The sequence below is a fragment of the Martes martes genome (assembly GCF_963455335.1).
Source record: "Martes martes genome assembly, chromosome: 9".
In the NCBI taxonomy this organism is placed as follows: domain Eukaryota; kingdom Metazoa; phylum Chordata; class Mammalia; order Carnivora; family Mustelidae; genus Martes; species Martes martes.
Genome location: NC_137896.1, coordinates 113,267,929 through 113,283,810, shown reverse-complemented (window position 1 = coordinate 113,283,810; position 15,882 = coordinate 113,267,929). Strand labels below are relative to the sequence as shown.

Genomic DNA, 15,882 nt, shown 5'->3' with positions numbered 1-15,882 from the left:
TAATTTTTCTTTGTGGATTCACAAGATACTTCTGAAGATATCATTAAATCCACATTACACTGAAATACTTCTGCTGCTCTTGGATGACAAGCTACATAAATAAAGTACTGTTTTTTCTACTGCGCTCTTTGGAAAATAGTATTATGTTCCTGATTGCAAGTGATTGTGTTAAAATCCCCCAGGGACCTTTTGGTTTAAAGCAAGGGGCAGGGGAAATCCCTGTCATAGTTGTAGAGTGATCTCAGTGGGTTTTTCTGGTAACCCTGATAACTCTGTATGTAGTGAGGCTTTTGATACTCTACCTTGTTTTCCAGCCCATTAACCCTAAGAATTCCGCTTTCCCTCATAGGGGGTACGGCGCATTGTTCAACTTCTTTTTGGTGCTTTCTTGTCTTCCTGCAACTCCACAAATAGGTTTTTGTGTAAAAGTGGGGTTGTAAGGTCAAAGGTGAATCACCGCTTTATTCTTGCCTTTTTGCTCTTTCCTTTCTTTGCTGCAGTTCCAGACATAGCTCGGTTTTGACTCATGAGATTGTTACTTCGGGGGTAAATTATGACTGCTTCTCTCAAAAGAATCCTGTCCATGCCGTAGAGGGACCCTTTAAACCATCTTGTCTGTCCCTTTGCTCTCCCGGGGTTCTTCACTAACACGCTCGTTTTGCTATTTCATCTGGTTCCCCAGGCATCGTATCCCTGCCAGTCCTTTGGGAAAATCTTCCATCTTTCTCTAACTTTTATAGCACAGTGTCATGACCATTGTGGGCTCGATAAGTGAATCCTGAACTGAAGATCCTTACGAAGAAGCCACACTTAGGAAAAAGGAATTCGTAGCAAAAACTTCAAGGCCAGGAGATTGTGGTCAACGGATGAGAGGACATGTAGGACAAAGGATAGTCCTCCTGCCTAGATCGCTGCCTGTCAAGTTCTTTTCCAGCAGGCCAACCTCACCCACCCCCATGCTGATGGGAGGACTGCAGTCTCGGTCTATGGCTGCTGAGGGCAGTTGTTGTTACGTGGGAGGTGGGCGTAGGGAGTGGAACCAAGAAAGGGAAAAAGATACACCACACACACACACACACACACACTCTCTCTCTCTCTCTCTCTCTCTCCCCCAAAACAGTTTAAGGCTAAATTTGAAGAAGAGTTACAGCAAGGGTACCTTCATTTTTAACTCTGAAAGGTGGTGGGCCAAGGAATAAATGAATCAGTAGGTTCCATAACCACTTTATGTAAATTGTTTAATGTAGAGAATAAAAAAATTAAACTGCAGTGAATTGACTGCTAATGAGAAGACAAAAAGGACTTGACTATAAGGATGTTATTGTGATTGGTACCATAGGTATATTAGAAATTGATTAAATGCTTCATGGAGTGATTCTCAGAGCAGTGGCCTGGGATGGCCAGAACAATCTCCATTATCCCCTCCAAAATTTGCCTTAAAGTCATGGAGGAGGAGATGCCTCGTTGAAACAGTGGGGCTCAGCAAGGAAATGGAGGTGGACCTGGTAGTCCTAAATTAACAAACTCAGAATGGCTTTGGAAAAGGAGATTGACAGCATACATTTGAAGAAGGTTACTGTAATTGTCCAGTAAAATATTCATGTTCCGTAAAGGAATTATAATCTCATCCAGACAGGGGAGCAAAGCATTAAGCATCTTTTTGTTTGCTGAGATGTTAAACTTCTAGAAAAGGTGACGTGAAGTTCTGTTGATTCCTTTGTTGGTATCAAGTATTTATAGTCTTTTTCTCTTTTCTGAAGTGGCTTGTATAAGAATTCCTTGATGGTTTGGTATGCCTTTTCTGTAAAATTGCCTACCTTTGTTTTAATTTTAATTGATTTATTTGGCTTTCTGTTTCTTTAGCTCATTTGTATAATTTGTTCATAGCATTCGGTTTTTTTTTTCCCAAAAATTACTGATCTTATTTGTGCCATTTTCTTTTATTCTAAATGGAATTTAGTTACACATTTGTCTCATTTTTTTCCTAAGAGCCAGCTTTTGGTTTTGTTAATCATTTCTATTCTTTCATTATATTTAATTTATTATTTTTTTCTTTCTTGAGTTTGGTGTTTTTCTATAATGTTAAGTTGAATGTTTTCACTAGTTTATTGTCATTTTTTTTTAATAAATGCTCTTAAGATCACAAATTTCCCTCTAAAAATACTGCTTTAGTTACATCCTGCAGTTGGTGATATATAGTATTTTCAAAGTTCTAAATATTTTTTATTTTCTGGGGCACCTGGGTAGCTCAGTGGGTTAAAGCCTCTGCCTTCAGCTCAGGTCATGATCTCAGGGTCCTGGGATCGAGCCCCGCATCGGGCTCTCTGCTTGGCGGGGAGCCTGCTTCCTCCTCTCTCTCTGCCTGCCCCTCTGCCTACCTATGATCTCTGTCATCAAATAAATGAATAAAAAATCTTAAAAATATATATATTTTTTATTTTCTAATATGAGTCTCTTTGTTCCCTCACTGTGGTTTCCTTTTCTTTTCTTTCTTCTTCTTTTTTTTTTTTTTAGGAGTGCATCTTTAAGTTTCCAGGCATATATATTTTTAGCTATTTACTGTTGATTTCTTATTTAATTTCAGAGACTATGGTCAGTTATACTTTTTTTCCACAAACAACTAGTAATTTTTGTTCTCAATAATTTGTTAAATATAATGACATATTTCATCAATTTCTGTTCTCACCATTGATCATTTATTGTATCCCTTTCTTTCTGTCTGAATTCCCTTTTATTTTTGCAAGAGAGGGTCCTTCAGTAGTTCTTTTAAGTTAGGGACAGTAGATGATAAACTTAGTCCTTGTACATCTGAAAGTCTTTGACTTCTCATTTACTCTTGAGTAGTAAGTTTGGCTGGTTACAAAATTTTAGGCTTGACAATTATTTTCATGCAGTGCTTTACATGTACCAGTTTGTTGTTTTCTATATCTTTTGTTGCTAATGAAATACCTACCATTCTCATTGTCATTCTTTTGTAGGTTTTAGGATTATCTTTGTTTGGCAATTTCATGCAATATACCTAGGTGTTGTTTATATTTATTTATAATGTTTGGTACAAAAATGTACTTTTTAAAAAAAAAAGATTATTTATTTATTTATTTATTTGTCAGAGAGAAAGAGAGAGAGAGAGCACACAGGCAGAGAGGCAGGCAAAGGTGGAGAGAGAAGCAGGCTCCCTGCCGAGCAAGGATCCCGATGCGGGACTCAATCCCAGGACCCTGAGCTGAAGGCAGCGGCTTAACCTACTGAGCCACCCAGGCATCCCACAAAAATATACTTTTGATCATAGAATTTCCATCTTTGTTCAGTTGTGTGAAATGCTCAGCTCTGTCTTTTCAAATACCTTGTCCTGACATTTTCTGTATCTGTTTATGGTGGCATGTCTATCAAATGTATGTTTGAGCCTTACCTCTCATACTTTCCTCTCCTTATTGCTCTTTTATTTTTTAATCTGCATTCCTTGTGGATTTCTCACTATTGCTTTCTAGTCATCAGTTCTCTCCTTGTGTACAGTCTAGTTTTCTGTCACCTACTGAGGTTTTGTTTGTTTCAAATGTCTCTTTCAATTCCAAAATTTCCAACTGGTTTTTATTTACATCTCCCTGTCCTTGTTTCATTTCTACCTGTTTATGTTTTGCAATTTCTTGCCCCTTTAACATTTTTATTTTATTTATTTATTTTTAATTTAAATTCAATTAACATATAGTGTATTATTAGTTTCAGAGGCAGTGATTCATTGGTCTTGTATAAGCTCCTTTAAAATTTTAAAAAATTTTGTAGGGAAATTTGAGGTGGTTTGGGGTTGTTTGGGTCTCAAATTCTATTTACTAACATGGATGATTAAGGACTGACAGGACGTTCACATTAGCATTTTATGCCTGAAGCTATGGTTTCTTTAGCTATGATTACTCATTATTATTCTCTTTAAAATCTGACCTTCAATAGAGAAAAAGCTTTTAGAACTTTGCAAGAAGCTCTCAAGTGCAACTATGAACACTGGCAGATCTGGGAAAACTACATTCTCACTAGCACTGATGTTGGGGAATTTTCAGAAGCCATTAAAGCTTATCACCGGCTCTTGGACTTACGAGACAAATACAAAGACGTTCAGGTAAAATATTCATATTTTGTTTTTTCAACTTGTGATTGATGTTAGTGCTTGATTATATGATTGTGATATTGACTAAATATGTATTTGGTTTTGATTGTGGTTTCTGGCACAGGGCTCCAAAAACCTTTGGAATTTCCTAAGCAAAGACAGCCGTAAAGGTGTCTTGAGTTGTGTTAATGAGGTGATTTTTGGAAAGCACTAAGGATGGGGATGGTTGCCAGGGTATCAACCATGTGATTAGAGGGTTGGAACTCTCATTCCCATAACCTCCACTCCTCTCCCCCCATGACCTCCTGGGAAGGGAGTGGGTGTGGAAATTGAACTCTGTCACCAATGGCAGTGACTTAATCAGTCGTGTCTGTGTAACTGAGCTTCCATAAAACCCCAACAGGATAGGGTTCGAAGAGCTTCTGGGTTGGGGAACACATAGAGGTGCCAGGACAATGGTGCACCCCGAGAGAGCGTGCAAGCCTCATGCCGTTTCCCACATACTTTGCCTTAGGCACTTCTCCCGTCTGGCTGTACCTGAGTTACATCTTTTCATAATAAACCGGTAATCTAGTAAGTCAAATGTTTCTTAGAGTTCTGTGAACTTACTGCTCTAGCAGATTAATCAAATCCAAAGGGTGGGTTTTGGAACCTCCAGTCTATAAAGTACAAGTGACAACCTGGACCCGGGGCTGGCATCTGGAGTGGGGAGGAGGAGGGATCGGCAGTCTTACAGGACTGAGACCTCCGTCTGTGGGATCTGATGCTCTCTCTGGGGAAATAGTGTCAGAATTGAGTTGGTAGTTTGGAGAACCTCCCAACCCTGCACGCTTGTGTGTCCCATCAGAATCGGTGACCAGAATCATCTGAGGGATACAAATTGTTTCCTTGATGATACATAGGAAAATTTTGTTAAACACATGTGATATATAAATTGAGTGTTTTTTTCCTCTAGTTGAATATTCTTCGTTACATATTCTGGCATTCCCATAGCAAATATGTCTGTGTAGTCACAGACTGAATGTTATTGTGACTCAGTTAAGAATATTTGATATGTGGTTTATGTACATACAGTTAGCTTGCAGAAATGAAATAGAATGATGTTTGTTGTGATTCATTGCTTTGGTTATCTCAATGTAATAGCTGGAGTAAATCCCATATTCATTTATTCACTCATTGAACAAGCATTTATTACATACTTTCAGATGTTTTGAACAATACAGAAATGAAGACTAACGTTTTCTTTGCAGTGTTTAGTGAAATGGTCCTCTTGGTGAGATGAAGTCAGAATGGTTAAGTCTAACACTGTACAAAAAAATATTAGATCCTTTCAGAAAACATGGGAGACTTGAAGCCATTGTGTTTGTCATCTTGTGGTTGAGGATTGTACACAGACAAGGCTGTGTAGATGCCTCGGGGTTACAAAGTCAGGGGGCTTGAAAATACAACACTTTATTTGCATTAATCAGCACATGCTATTTAAAATGATGACGTTGAGGGGCACCTGGATGACTCAGTCGTTAAGTATCTGCCTTCGACTCAGGTCCTGATTCCGGAGTCCTGGGATTGAGCCCCACATTGGGCTCCCTGCTCAGCAGGAAGCCTGCTTCTCCCTCTCCCACTCCCCCTGCTTGTGTTCCCTCTCTTGCTGTTTCTCTCTCTGTCAGATAAATAAATAAAAATCTTTAAAAAAAATAAAATGATGAAGTTGAAATTATGAAAAAACAAAAATAACATCTGACATATGACAATACCTTACTATTTCTACATAGTATTGTCTGTACTCCAGCTGTTCCAAAATTTACCTTATTTGGGCCCTGTCCTATAGCCCCAGCCCTCGACCTGGATGCATGGTCTTGCAAGCCCAACCATATGACTGGCCATGTTACTTTAAGGCTCAGCTTCTGGACCATTCACTTGAAAGATCTTTGGCTTCGAGTAGAAAGATGTACCTACTTCCAGGACATATGTTGACCCCTTTAAATCAGCTCTCTTTTTCTTTTACCCTTCTATCCTTTCTAAATACTGTATATTGACCTTTCATTATAGAAAGAAGGGACTTGAATTCTATAGCATAAAGATCAATTAAAACATGAATGGAGGCAGAGCTGAATTTTACATCCAAGAGAAGCTAGGAACCCTGGCAAATCTATTTGCATGGTTTCCTGCCAGTCCTGTAAACAGAGCTGAAATTCTCAGTGGAGGCAGTTTTTTCTCTTCTACACTTAGCCTGTGGACAAAGGGTACGGATGAGGCTCTGAACAGATCTTGGTATGTTACCAAACCACTGAGGATGGGGCAGAGATTCCAAAGTGCCCGTCTCCTATTTACTTCAACTGTAATTTTAAAAAAGATCCTTCTTTACTAGAAAGCATTCTGAAGCCCGTTCCTATAGTCTCAGAGGGAATGTAAATAGTTTACATTGGGAGTTTATTCCATTTTATACTTGAAATAAATTCTGGGTTCTTTTTCTTTCACATTTTACAAATGTGCACAAAACATTCAAATCCGGTACTCCTCATTTAGACACCACCCACCGCTGGCTCAATCCCAGCACTCTTTAGAATTACAAACCGTAAGAGCAGGAAGGGACCCTAAAGGAGTCCTGTAGGCTCGGCTGAATAAACCACACACACATCAGAAAGGGGTGCGAAGTCCTGGAAGGGTTGATTCTCCCAAGTTGTCGCCCTGCCGGCGTTGCTGCCGGGGATGTCATGTCTGCCTGAGGTGTCTGAGAATTGACTCCTCGGTCAGACTCATCCCATTGATCTTCTCTCGTGTGTCCCTGCTTTCTAACTGATCTGCTTTCCTTTCTGTTGCTGGTGGAATTCCCCCTCTGAATCTATATTTTAACTCACAGCAATCCTTCAGATCTGCTAAGGATTAGTAATAATTGACTTACCAGACTGGCTTTTTGGATTTTATTGAGAAAATACTGATCATCCTTCTATGCTTGGCACCCTTGGAGTTGGTTTTTTATAAGGAACCCAACAGAAGAGGTTTAGGCCCCTCTTCTGTGAGAGATGGACTTGGGTGGTTATGGTACATGAGCACAAAGTGGGGGGGGGGGTCTTTTCTGTTTTATCTCTCACTTATTCTCCTGTGCTTTTCAAGGCACATAAAGCAGGTCAAGGTGGGGCATGGTAGAGTTGTAATAATTAACATGTATTGAGGGCTGGCTGTGTGCCAGACACTATTCTAAGCACTTGATGTGTATTAACTAATTTCTCGTCATGGCTTTATGGGATAGATTTGGACATTCATAAGCTGTGTTGGACTCTGGAACATATATATGTATCTTCCTGCATTGTTTTAAGGAAGCTAATGCTATCAAACAAAATAACTGTTCAAAGAGTGTTCTGAAAGCTGTTATTTCCACATCATAAAGAATTATAAAGTCATCAAGATATTGCTGATTTCAGTTGACTTACATGTATCAAATATGCCATGTCATCAGCTATGTTGGACCCGAGAGGACTCTATTCCAAAAGAAAGGCAAGACAAATTGAAACATTTGCTTTACTGAAGATGATTTAGAGTAAAATAGGTTTAGCCTTGATCATTCCAGTCTCTTGTAATTAAGTTAGCTGGAAATGTATTGAGAATCTTGAGTTTTTCTTCTGTCTCTACTTTCCTCCCACCATTCCCAGCTTAGGAATCTCCTTCTCTCTCAGGATGGAAATAAATTCTTATACATGTCTAGAATAATACTGGTGTATTTGAGTATCTGTAACTGTATAGGAGAGAAGTGATATTTAGAATAATATATTGGTAGTCACAGTGACAGATACCAAGGAGAAAACTCGGGCAAAAATAACCTGTGTTTGATTCTGAGGATGAAACTTTCAGTTGTTGATTTTCCATGTTGTATACTGAAACTAATTCATTGGAAAATTAAGAACACATGCTTAGAAATCCTTCAGTAGCCTTGCTTGAAAAAGAAGAGACTCACACAATAGTGTATTCTGTGGAATTCTGGGCAATTCTCAGTCAATACAGTTCATTTTGAAGTAAAAATGTTTTTTCTTAAGTTTGTAATGAAGACCTAAAGAGGAAGCAAAGCTTATTTAATGTAAAGAATGATTCTATAACAAAGGATTACTTTTTTTCTTTCCATTTATCCAACCTTAGTTCCGAATGCATAGAGATGCATTTTGAACATTTTTCAGAAAAGGGAAAAAAAAGTCTTAAGAGAAACCCCACCCTACCCCCCCGCAAACTTCTTGTAACACAAATTGAGATATTTTGATTGAACTTTTATCTTAGATTTTTCAAACATATTTTGGTGTTCATGGAGCTTTTCACTCCTTCCAGCAAATCTAATCATGAGGAATTTTTACCCATGGAAAAAATCACGTTCTGATTTCCATTTAAAATTCTAATCCTGAACTAAAGTGACAATTTTTTGGTTTTCTAAAGAAAATTACTAGGATTTAGTTTAAATTTATGGCCAGCTAAGCAACAAGTGTTGGCCAGGATTCAGAGAAAGAGGAAGCCTCGTGCACTGTTGGTGGGAATGCAAACTGGTGCAGCTACTCTGGGAAGCAGTATGAGGCTTCCTCGAAAAGTTAAAAGTATTACTACCCTGTGATTCAGTATTTGCACTACTGGGTATTTATCCTAAGAATACAAAAACACTGATTCAAAGGGATAGATACAACAGTGTTTATTGTAGCAGTATTTTCAATAGCCAAATTAGGGAAGCAACCCAAGTGCTCATCGATAGATGAATGGATAAAGAAGATGTGGTATTTGTGTGTACACACACACACACACACACACACACACACGATGGAATACGATGCAGCCATAAAAAAGAATGAACTCTTGCCATTTCCAAAAACGTGGATGGATTCTAGAAAGTGTAATGCATGCTGAGTGAAATAAGACAGAGAAAGACAAATACCGTATCATTTCACTCGTATGTGGAATTTAGGAAGCAAAAAAAAAAAAAAAATGAACAAAGGGAAAAAAGGAGACAAATCAAAAAACAGACTCTTTTTTTTTTAATGATCAACCAGAACAAGAATTTATTAATAAGTAAAATTTATATACTCAGAAATGAGTGTATAACATATCTTTTTAAAATAATCAGTGAAAGGTCTTAGAATTCAGCATATTGATTTTTAAAATAAAAATGTGTAGATGGACTGACAAGGAGAATGGAGAACACCAAAGACAGCATCACTAAGTGGAAGATGAAATTGATGACTTGTCATAGAACGCAACCCTGGGAGATCTACTGATATTCCTTAAAGACAGTTTTGTTCTTTGCCTTTTCTACCTGTTGAAAAAACAGACTCTTAACTACAGAGAACAAACTGATGGTCACCAGAGGGGATGTGTCAGGCGATAGGTAAAATAGAGGAAGGGGATTAAGAGTGTACTTACCATGACGAGTACTGTAATATGTGGAGCTGTTGAACCCCTATAATGTGCACCTGAGTCTGGGTAATACTGTGCATTAACTGCACTGGAAGGAAAATAAGCTTTAAACAATTTCTGGCCAGCTAGTATTTTAATCTAGTTTTCCTCTCACTCTTTCTTTGTTCCTCAGATTCAGAATATGAAACATTCCTCCTTTTGTACAGCACTATTTCATCTGCACATGAATACTTCAGTGAGTTTGAAATTAGTTTCTATAAGACTTCAGTGGTTTTAGAAACAAGGGCAGCTTTGGGGTTCTTGAGACTTCCTTTTTGTACCCCCCCCGCCTTTGATACACAGGATTCCCAGCAACTGTTTCTGTTATGAGAAATATTGCTTGTAAACAGAGCTCTTTGAATGGCACTTTTGAAGATGTCTTAAGGCTCTTAGCTTAATGTTTACATTTGGATTTGGAGAAATATTACTGAGAACATAACGTCCAGATAACCAGCAACTTGCTCAGGCCAAATTATCATCTGGAGCACCCTGTGTAATGGAGAAATAGTCACAGTGAGATAATGTGGCAGGACCTGTTAATGGCTTTCCTTACAAGTGTCTTAGAATGCTGATGGCAGTGTTTAGTATCTGGCAGGTGTGGGGAGAATCGCTCTGTAGTGATGTCATCAGCATGGAAGGACAGACTTAAAGGCTATTGATGGACTTGGTCGTATTTAGCTTCATGGAATATTTCTGTCTGTCATCATGCTTTATTACAATTAGTGTGGACTAAGACAATTGGTAGGTTTTCTGGAATATTTTTATCTTGGCTAAAAAAATTTACTTCATTTGATGCTACACAACAGGTGTTTTTCAAAAAAACTCTGATATTCTATCTTTGACACTACCTGACCTCATTCTATTTTAGTTTGCTTAAAAAAATTAATTTATTTATAGTTCTTTATAAATGTGGTTATTGTCATTTTAGTTGTTTCTCTTATGTGTGTGTACATGTGTAAATTTATAATCCTTTTAATACAGATGCAGTAAGTTAGCTACAAATTATTCTGTATTTTTCAGTATTTGTAATAAAAGGAGTACTATCTCTATCACTTTCTCCTTTTTCTATGTCCTGATTTTGATTAATGCATAGCCTAGTAAAACTTAGAAATACTTTTTGTCATAGTACATATTTATGTTTATGTCTAGGCTGTATATATTTTAGTTACAATAAAATAAAATTTCATATTCCTGCGTAATGCCATGAGTATAATAATAATATAATATAATGCCATGAGTATCCTTATAGATAAATCCTTGTGTATAGCCATGCTTCTTTCCTCAAGGTAAATTCTAATGTTGATTTGTTAGTTTTTTTCTTTTTTCTTTTTCTCCTTCTCCCTGCCTACTCCCCTTCTTTGATGACTGGGGCAGTCATTTCAGGGAAAGAATTTAAGTATTGCAGTATTACACCTCATTTGCTATTTATAAATGGAAGAGGAAAGGAAGGGGATTAACATATATTAAGTGCTCATTATGTTTCTGGCACTTACCATGGGTTATCTTTTATAGGGCATTCAGTATTTTCGGGTAGATACTAAATATTTCTCATTTTACAGTGGATAAATGTGACACATAAGGAGGTTATATAATTTGACCAGCCATGTAGCTATAGTAGGAACCAAAGACAGGAATCACATCTAGGTATGCCTGTTTTCCTTCTTTGTATCATGTCTTGAAGTCTATGGGAAGATTTATGTTTAAAAAAAAAACCCATTTCTACATTATATAAGTGAGTATGTGAACTATATATGACAAAGTTTTTAAAAATTGGGGCATGGGGGGTACCTGGGTGGCTCAGTCAGTAAAAAATTGGGGCATAATTTATGTGTATTAAAATGTATAGATCTAAAGTGTTAGTTGATGTGTTTGGATCATTCTGTGTTCTTATATAGCCAATACCCAAAACAGACAAGGTACATTTTCATCACCACAGAAAGTCCTCTTCGGCCCCTTTCCAGTCCATTGTACCACCACTCTTTACCCCCCAGGCCAGGCTACTGCTTTCTGACTTCAGCACCATCGTTATTGTTTGGTTTGTCTTTAATGTCATATACGGAGAATCATACACAGAGTGTTCTTTTATATTGATGTTGTTCTTTGTGTGGATTTCTCTTTGGTGTTTTCTTTGGGAAGGGGGGAGGTGGTGTTGACGGGCACTGGGGCAGCCTGCCAACCAGACTGCGGTCCTGCGGCGAGTGGTGGCTAGCTGTTGCCTGAAAGAAAAGAGGGGAGGGCATGGACAGATCTTACACAAATTATATCCGTAAAGTCGGTATTATTTCCATTTTTTTTGCTGAGGTATCTGCAGCTTAGCAAGGTGAACTAGTAAGTCTCATGTTTCAGAGTGAACAAGTGGTCGTAAAGCCAGGACTTGAAGCCCAAAGTCTGGTCTTTTTAACCTAAAAGCCTGGGCATGCCTTTCCCACATTCGAAGACATTTCTTTTTTTCCCCTGAAGACGTGAAAAAACAAATATTAAACTGCCTACTTCACTGTAATAACCAAGGTTTGGGGAAGCCAAGGGTCAGGGTTATCAGGCCAGGAAACAGAGCAAGTCCTGTGAAGAGCTCCAAGTGGAGCAGGGAGGTAGCCAAGCCGGGAGGCGGAAAATGGCCTCACTCCTGGCCTGGAGCCCTCCTGGAAGTTTCTGTGACCGGCCCTCAGGCAATCCCATCCCTTCGGGCTTTGAAGACCTCCAGAATGCAAAGGGCCAACACCTTGTGCTTTCGGCCAAGATTTTGGTGAGACTTGGCCAAGGATTCCAAGGTTAGTGTTGGGAAAGGGGATAGTTTGGGCTTTCTCTTTGTGGGGGTTTCTCAGCATGTACGATGGAATCACTGTTCGTCCATGTGAGGAAACATGAACTCTCCTCAGGGTCTGGAGGTGGCTCCCCACAGTCATTCCCTGCTGCCGCATCCCCTAGGCACAGTCTGGGACAGAGGGGAGAGAGAGGCTCAGGATAGAGAATAAAGTTCTGGCTCACCTAAATGAATGAGAGATGTGAGTGAGGGTTAAGAGGTCATTGCAGGGCATCCGGGGCCTGGCGTTGGTTTGGGGACGATGTGAGGAGCTTTAGGGCTGTTTATAGCGATGAGAATGAAATCCTTCTAAGCCTCCAGGCTTAAAAAATATACTTAGATTATTTTATGATACATCAAATGAATTCCAAATGGACTAACTATACGCATACTCTTTATTCATCTCATAAAAAAATCGGGAATAGAAATGGATACTTCCCAAATTTTCTGAACTTTAAAGCAGTACAAGAAAACTTGAAAGAATTTTTATGACCACATTTAAAAAGTATGTGACAGAATATTTGTAGCAAATAAGAAAGATTAAAAGCTAATAATACCCTTATTATATAAAGAGCTATTATCTGCTACAGGAGTGAAATGTGACAGAACAGTGGATTCAGAAACAGACTCAAGTAAGTTATGAGAATGTGGTCCATGATAAAGATGACATTTTAAGTCTGTGGGATAAAAATAGAATATTCAATATGTATTGGGATAGTTGGCCAAGCATCTGGGATAAAAAACTAAGCTCTGCCTCACTGCTTACACCAAAGTAAATTCAGTTGGATCAGATATTTAAATTGGAGTGCCTTGAGAACGAGGATGACATTGTAGATACGAGCAGAGATTCTGGGGGTAGACAGTCCGGGCTTGCAGCCCACCTCTGCCTGCCTGCAGCCGTACGGCCTGGGGGAACTTAATCACTTTATGCCTCACTTTTGTAAGATGGGGATGAAAATAGTGCCTGCCTCTCGAGGACTGTTGTGAGGAGTAAATGAGTTGATCTGTGGAAAGGGCTTGGAACAGCGCTTGGCACATACAGGTGTTCTGAGTGTGGCCGCTTCCATCTTCATCATCATCATCATCACCAAAAAAGTTAAAACCATAAAGGCACTGAAAGAAAAGAAAGTATGGCAAATACTTTTTACAAGCTTGGGGTTGGAGAAACCATTTTTAATCGTGACACAAAAGCCACACCCCAGGAAAGAAAAGTTTGAGAGACTTCATATTTAAAACTTCTACACATGGGGAAAGGATGCCATTGGAGTGGGGTGCCAGAGGTCACCATCCCTAGAAGGGACAGGCTGTGAGGTGACAGTTGTTCATTTGGTGCTTCTTGAACTGAACCTGGAAGATGATTAGGAGAAGCTGGGGAAATGCCCTGGGGAGAGACTGTTTCAGTGATTCCTGTATTGTCTGGGTCTTTCTACTCAAGACTCCCGAATTAGTCTCCTGCAGCTGCTCTAACAAGTTACCACATGCATGGTGTCTCCAGACAACAGGAGTATATTCTCACCATTCAACTCTGGAGCAAAGAAGGCTGAAATCAAGGGGTTGGCCAGGCAGTGCTCCCCCTGAAGGCTGTGGGGAACAGTCTTTCCTTGCTTCCTCTGGGTGCTGGTGGCTCCTGGCATTCCTTGGATTGTGGTGGCGTCGCTCCGGTCTCTCCCTCTTCCCCTGCCTCTGCACTACCTTCTCCTCTTAGAAGGATGGTAGTCACTGAACTTAGGACACACCCGAATCTGGTATAACCTCTGTCTGTTTTTTAACCCTGACAACCCCAACCCCTAACCCTGGTATAACCTCATCTTAACTAATTATATTCACAAATTATATCTGTTTGAAAGAAGATCGCATTGTCAAGTTCTGTTTAGACATGAATTTGGGGAGGATGCAAATTCACCACAGCTGACCTGCCACAACTGTTCTGCTCCCTTTTCAGGGAGAAGGCAGTGCCTGTGAGATTAGCGGGGTTGGTGGATGCCGGCGGTGCACCCGACACCCAGCTTCACCTCCCTGGTGGCGGTTGTGGTGGCAGAGGTGACGTGCACAGAGCGACACCAAGGCCAGAGATGTCGCCGCTCATCATGTGAAGGCCTTGCCATTAGCCAGCAACACCAGATGTTTGAACATCTGGAAGTGACGAAGGAGATAGTACGAATAGGGAGGGAGTGGATAGAAAACTAATAAAGCTTTTCAGATAGAACTCAGTCATATGCAATTTTGAGAGAGAAGCCCAGAATCCCCCACCATGGTGGACAAACTAGGATTTCTCTTTTTTGTTCAAGTCCAGTATGGTTAACATACAGTGTTACATTAGTTTCAGGTGTACAATACAGTGACTGAGCACTTCCGTCCAGCACCGGGCGCTCGTCACAAGTGCCCTCCTTCATTCCCATCACCTGTTTCACCCATCTCCCTCCGCCACCGCCCTCTGGTGACCATCCGCTTGCTCTCTGTAGTTAAAGAGTCTTGGTTTTTCTGTCTCTCTCTTACAAAGTAGAATTTCTAAGAAGGATCCACTGTTAGGTTTTAGGAGATTGTGATATGATGATTAGCAACACTGTGAAAAAGACTTGTGTATGTGGATATACACATTCTGGAAAGAGGGTTCTGAACTCTCATTAGATTACCACGTGGGTGTCCAGAACCTGAGGAAAGTAAACAGACTGAAGAATCATCTTTGGAGTAAACTGTTAGGATTAGTTTTCAGATAAAAAGCCTAGTTGGTCCTCCCTTATAATCACTGTGATTAAGACACGCCTCTAGAACTTGTGCTGCATGACAAGTGGGACATGACTACCGAGTGCATTTATCTGTTGCTCTAGTCTGTGAACGTCCTCAGTGCCTTCCAAGTGCGCATGAGTAACTTGTGCACACCCACATCCCCCAGCCGCCACCCCATTTCTCTGCGGCTCTTTAGCTCTGGAGGAGAAGCGCCTTCCATGGGCTCCACTTGCCCTCCTCCTGGCCTCTTTGGAGCCCAAGCCGATGAGGCGTTCTCTCCCAGTCTGCTGAACTGCCCTGTTGGCAAGGTCCCTACTGCCACTTCCAGGGGACACTCCTCAGTCCTCAAGTTCTTCAGCCTCTTGGCGATGTCGAACCCCACAGATCTCCCTCCACAAAATGCTTCTTTCACTTGTCTTCCAGAATTTCGTGCTTCTTACCTTACCAGCTGTGGCTTCCTCGTCCCATTGGTGACAGCCAGTGAGACGAGCCCCTTTTGGTGACAGCCCCTCCAGGCTCAGCCCAACCTCTGTTTCCTTCCCCGCATGTGCTACTACCCCTGGGGTCTCGCCGTCACCTTGGTTTTCCTTCTTTTCTTCCCGAGGGTATGTATTAGGGAGACAAGGTAACAAGTTTTCGTCCACACGACCATTTAAATCTTTCTCATGTAGACCATTCATTTTATTTCGTTAGGGCCGCACTTTACAGATGTCTTCTTTTTTTCTCCGTTGGCTCATGATCCCCCGGGGGATTTTGGGTTTCCACTGGTAATACGTGCTGGTGGGAGGGCCTAAGTGGTGCCCCTCCATGTGAGTCTGGACCTTAGGGGAAC

The 15,882-nt window shown here is 40.2% G+C and overlaps 1 protein-coding gene across 1 annotated transcript in view; it reads left to right on the top strand.

Moving 5' to 3' along the window:
* Positions 1-15,882, top strand: part of TTC27 (tetratricopeptide repeat domain 27) — a 177,598-nt gene that overhangs the window by 146,889 nt on the left and 14,827 nt on the right. The window contains exon 16 of the mRNA XM_080812875.1: positions 3,946-4,111. Within this exon, the coding sequence (XP_080669001.1) occupies positions 3,946-4,111 (166 nt within the window). The remainder of the gene's footprint in view (positions 1-3,945; positions 4,112-15,882) is intronic.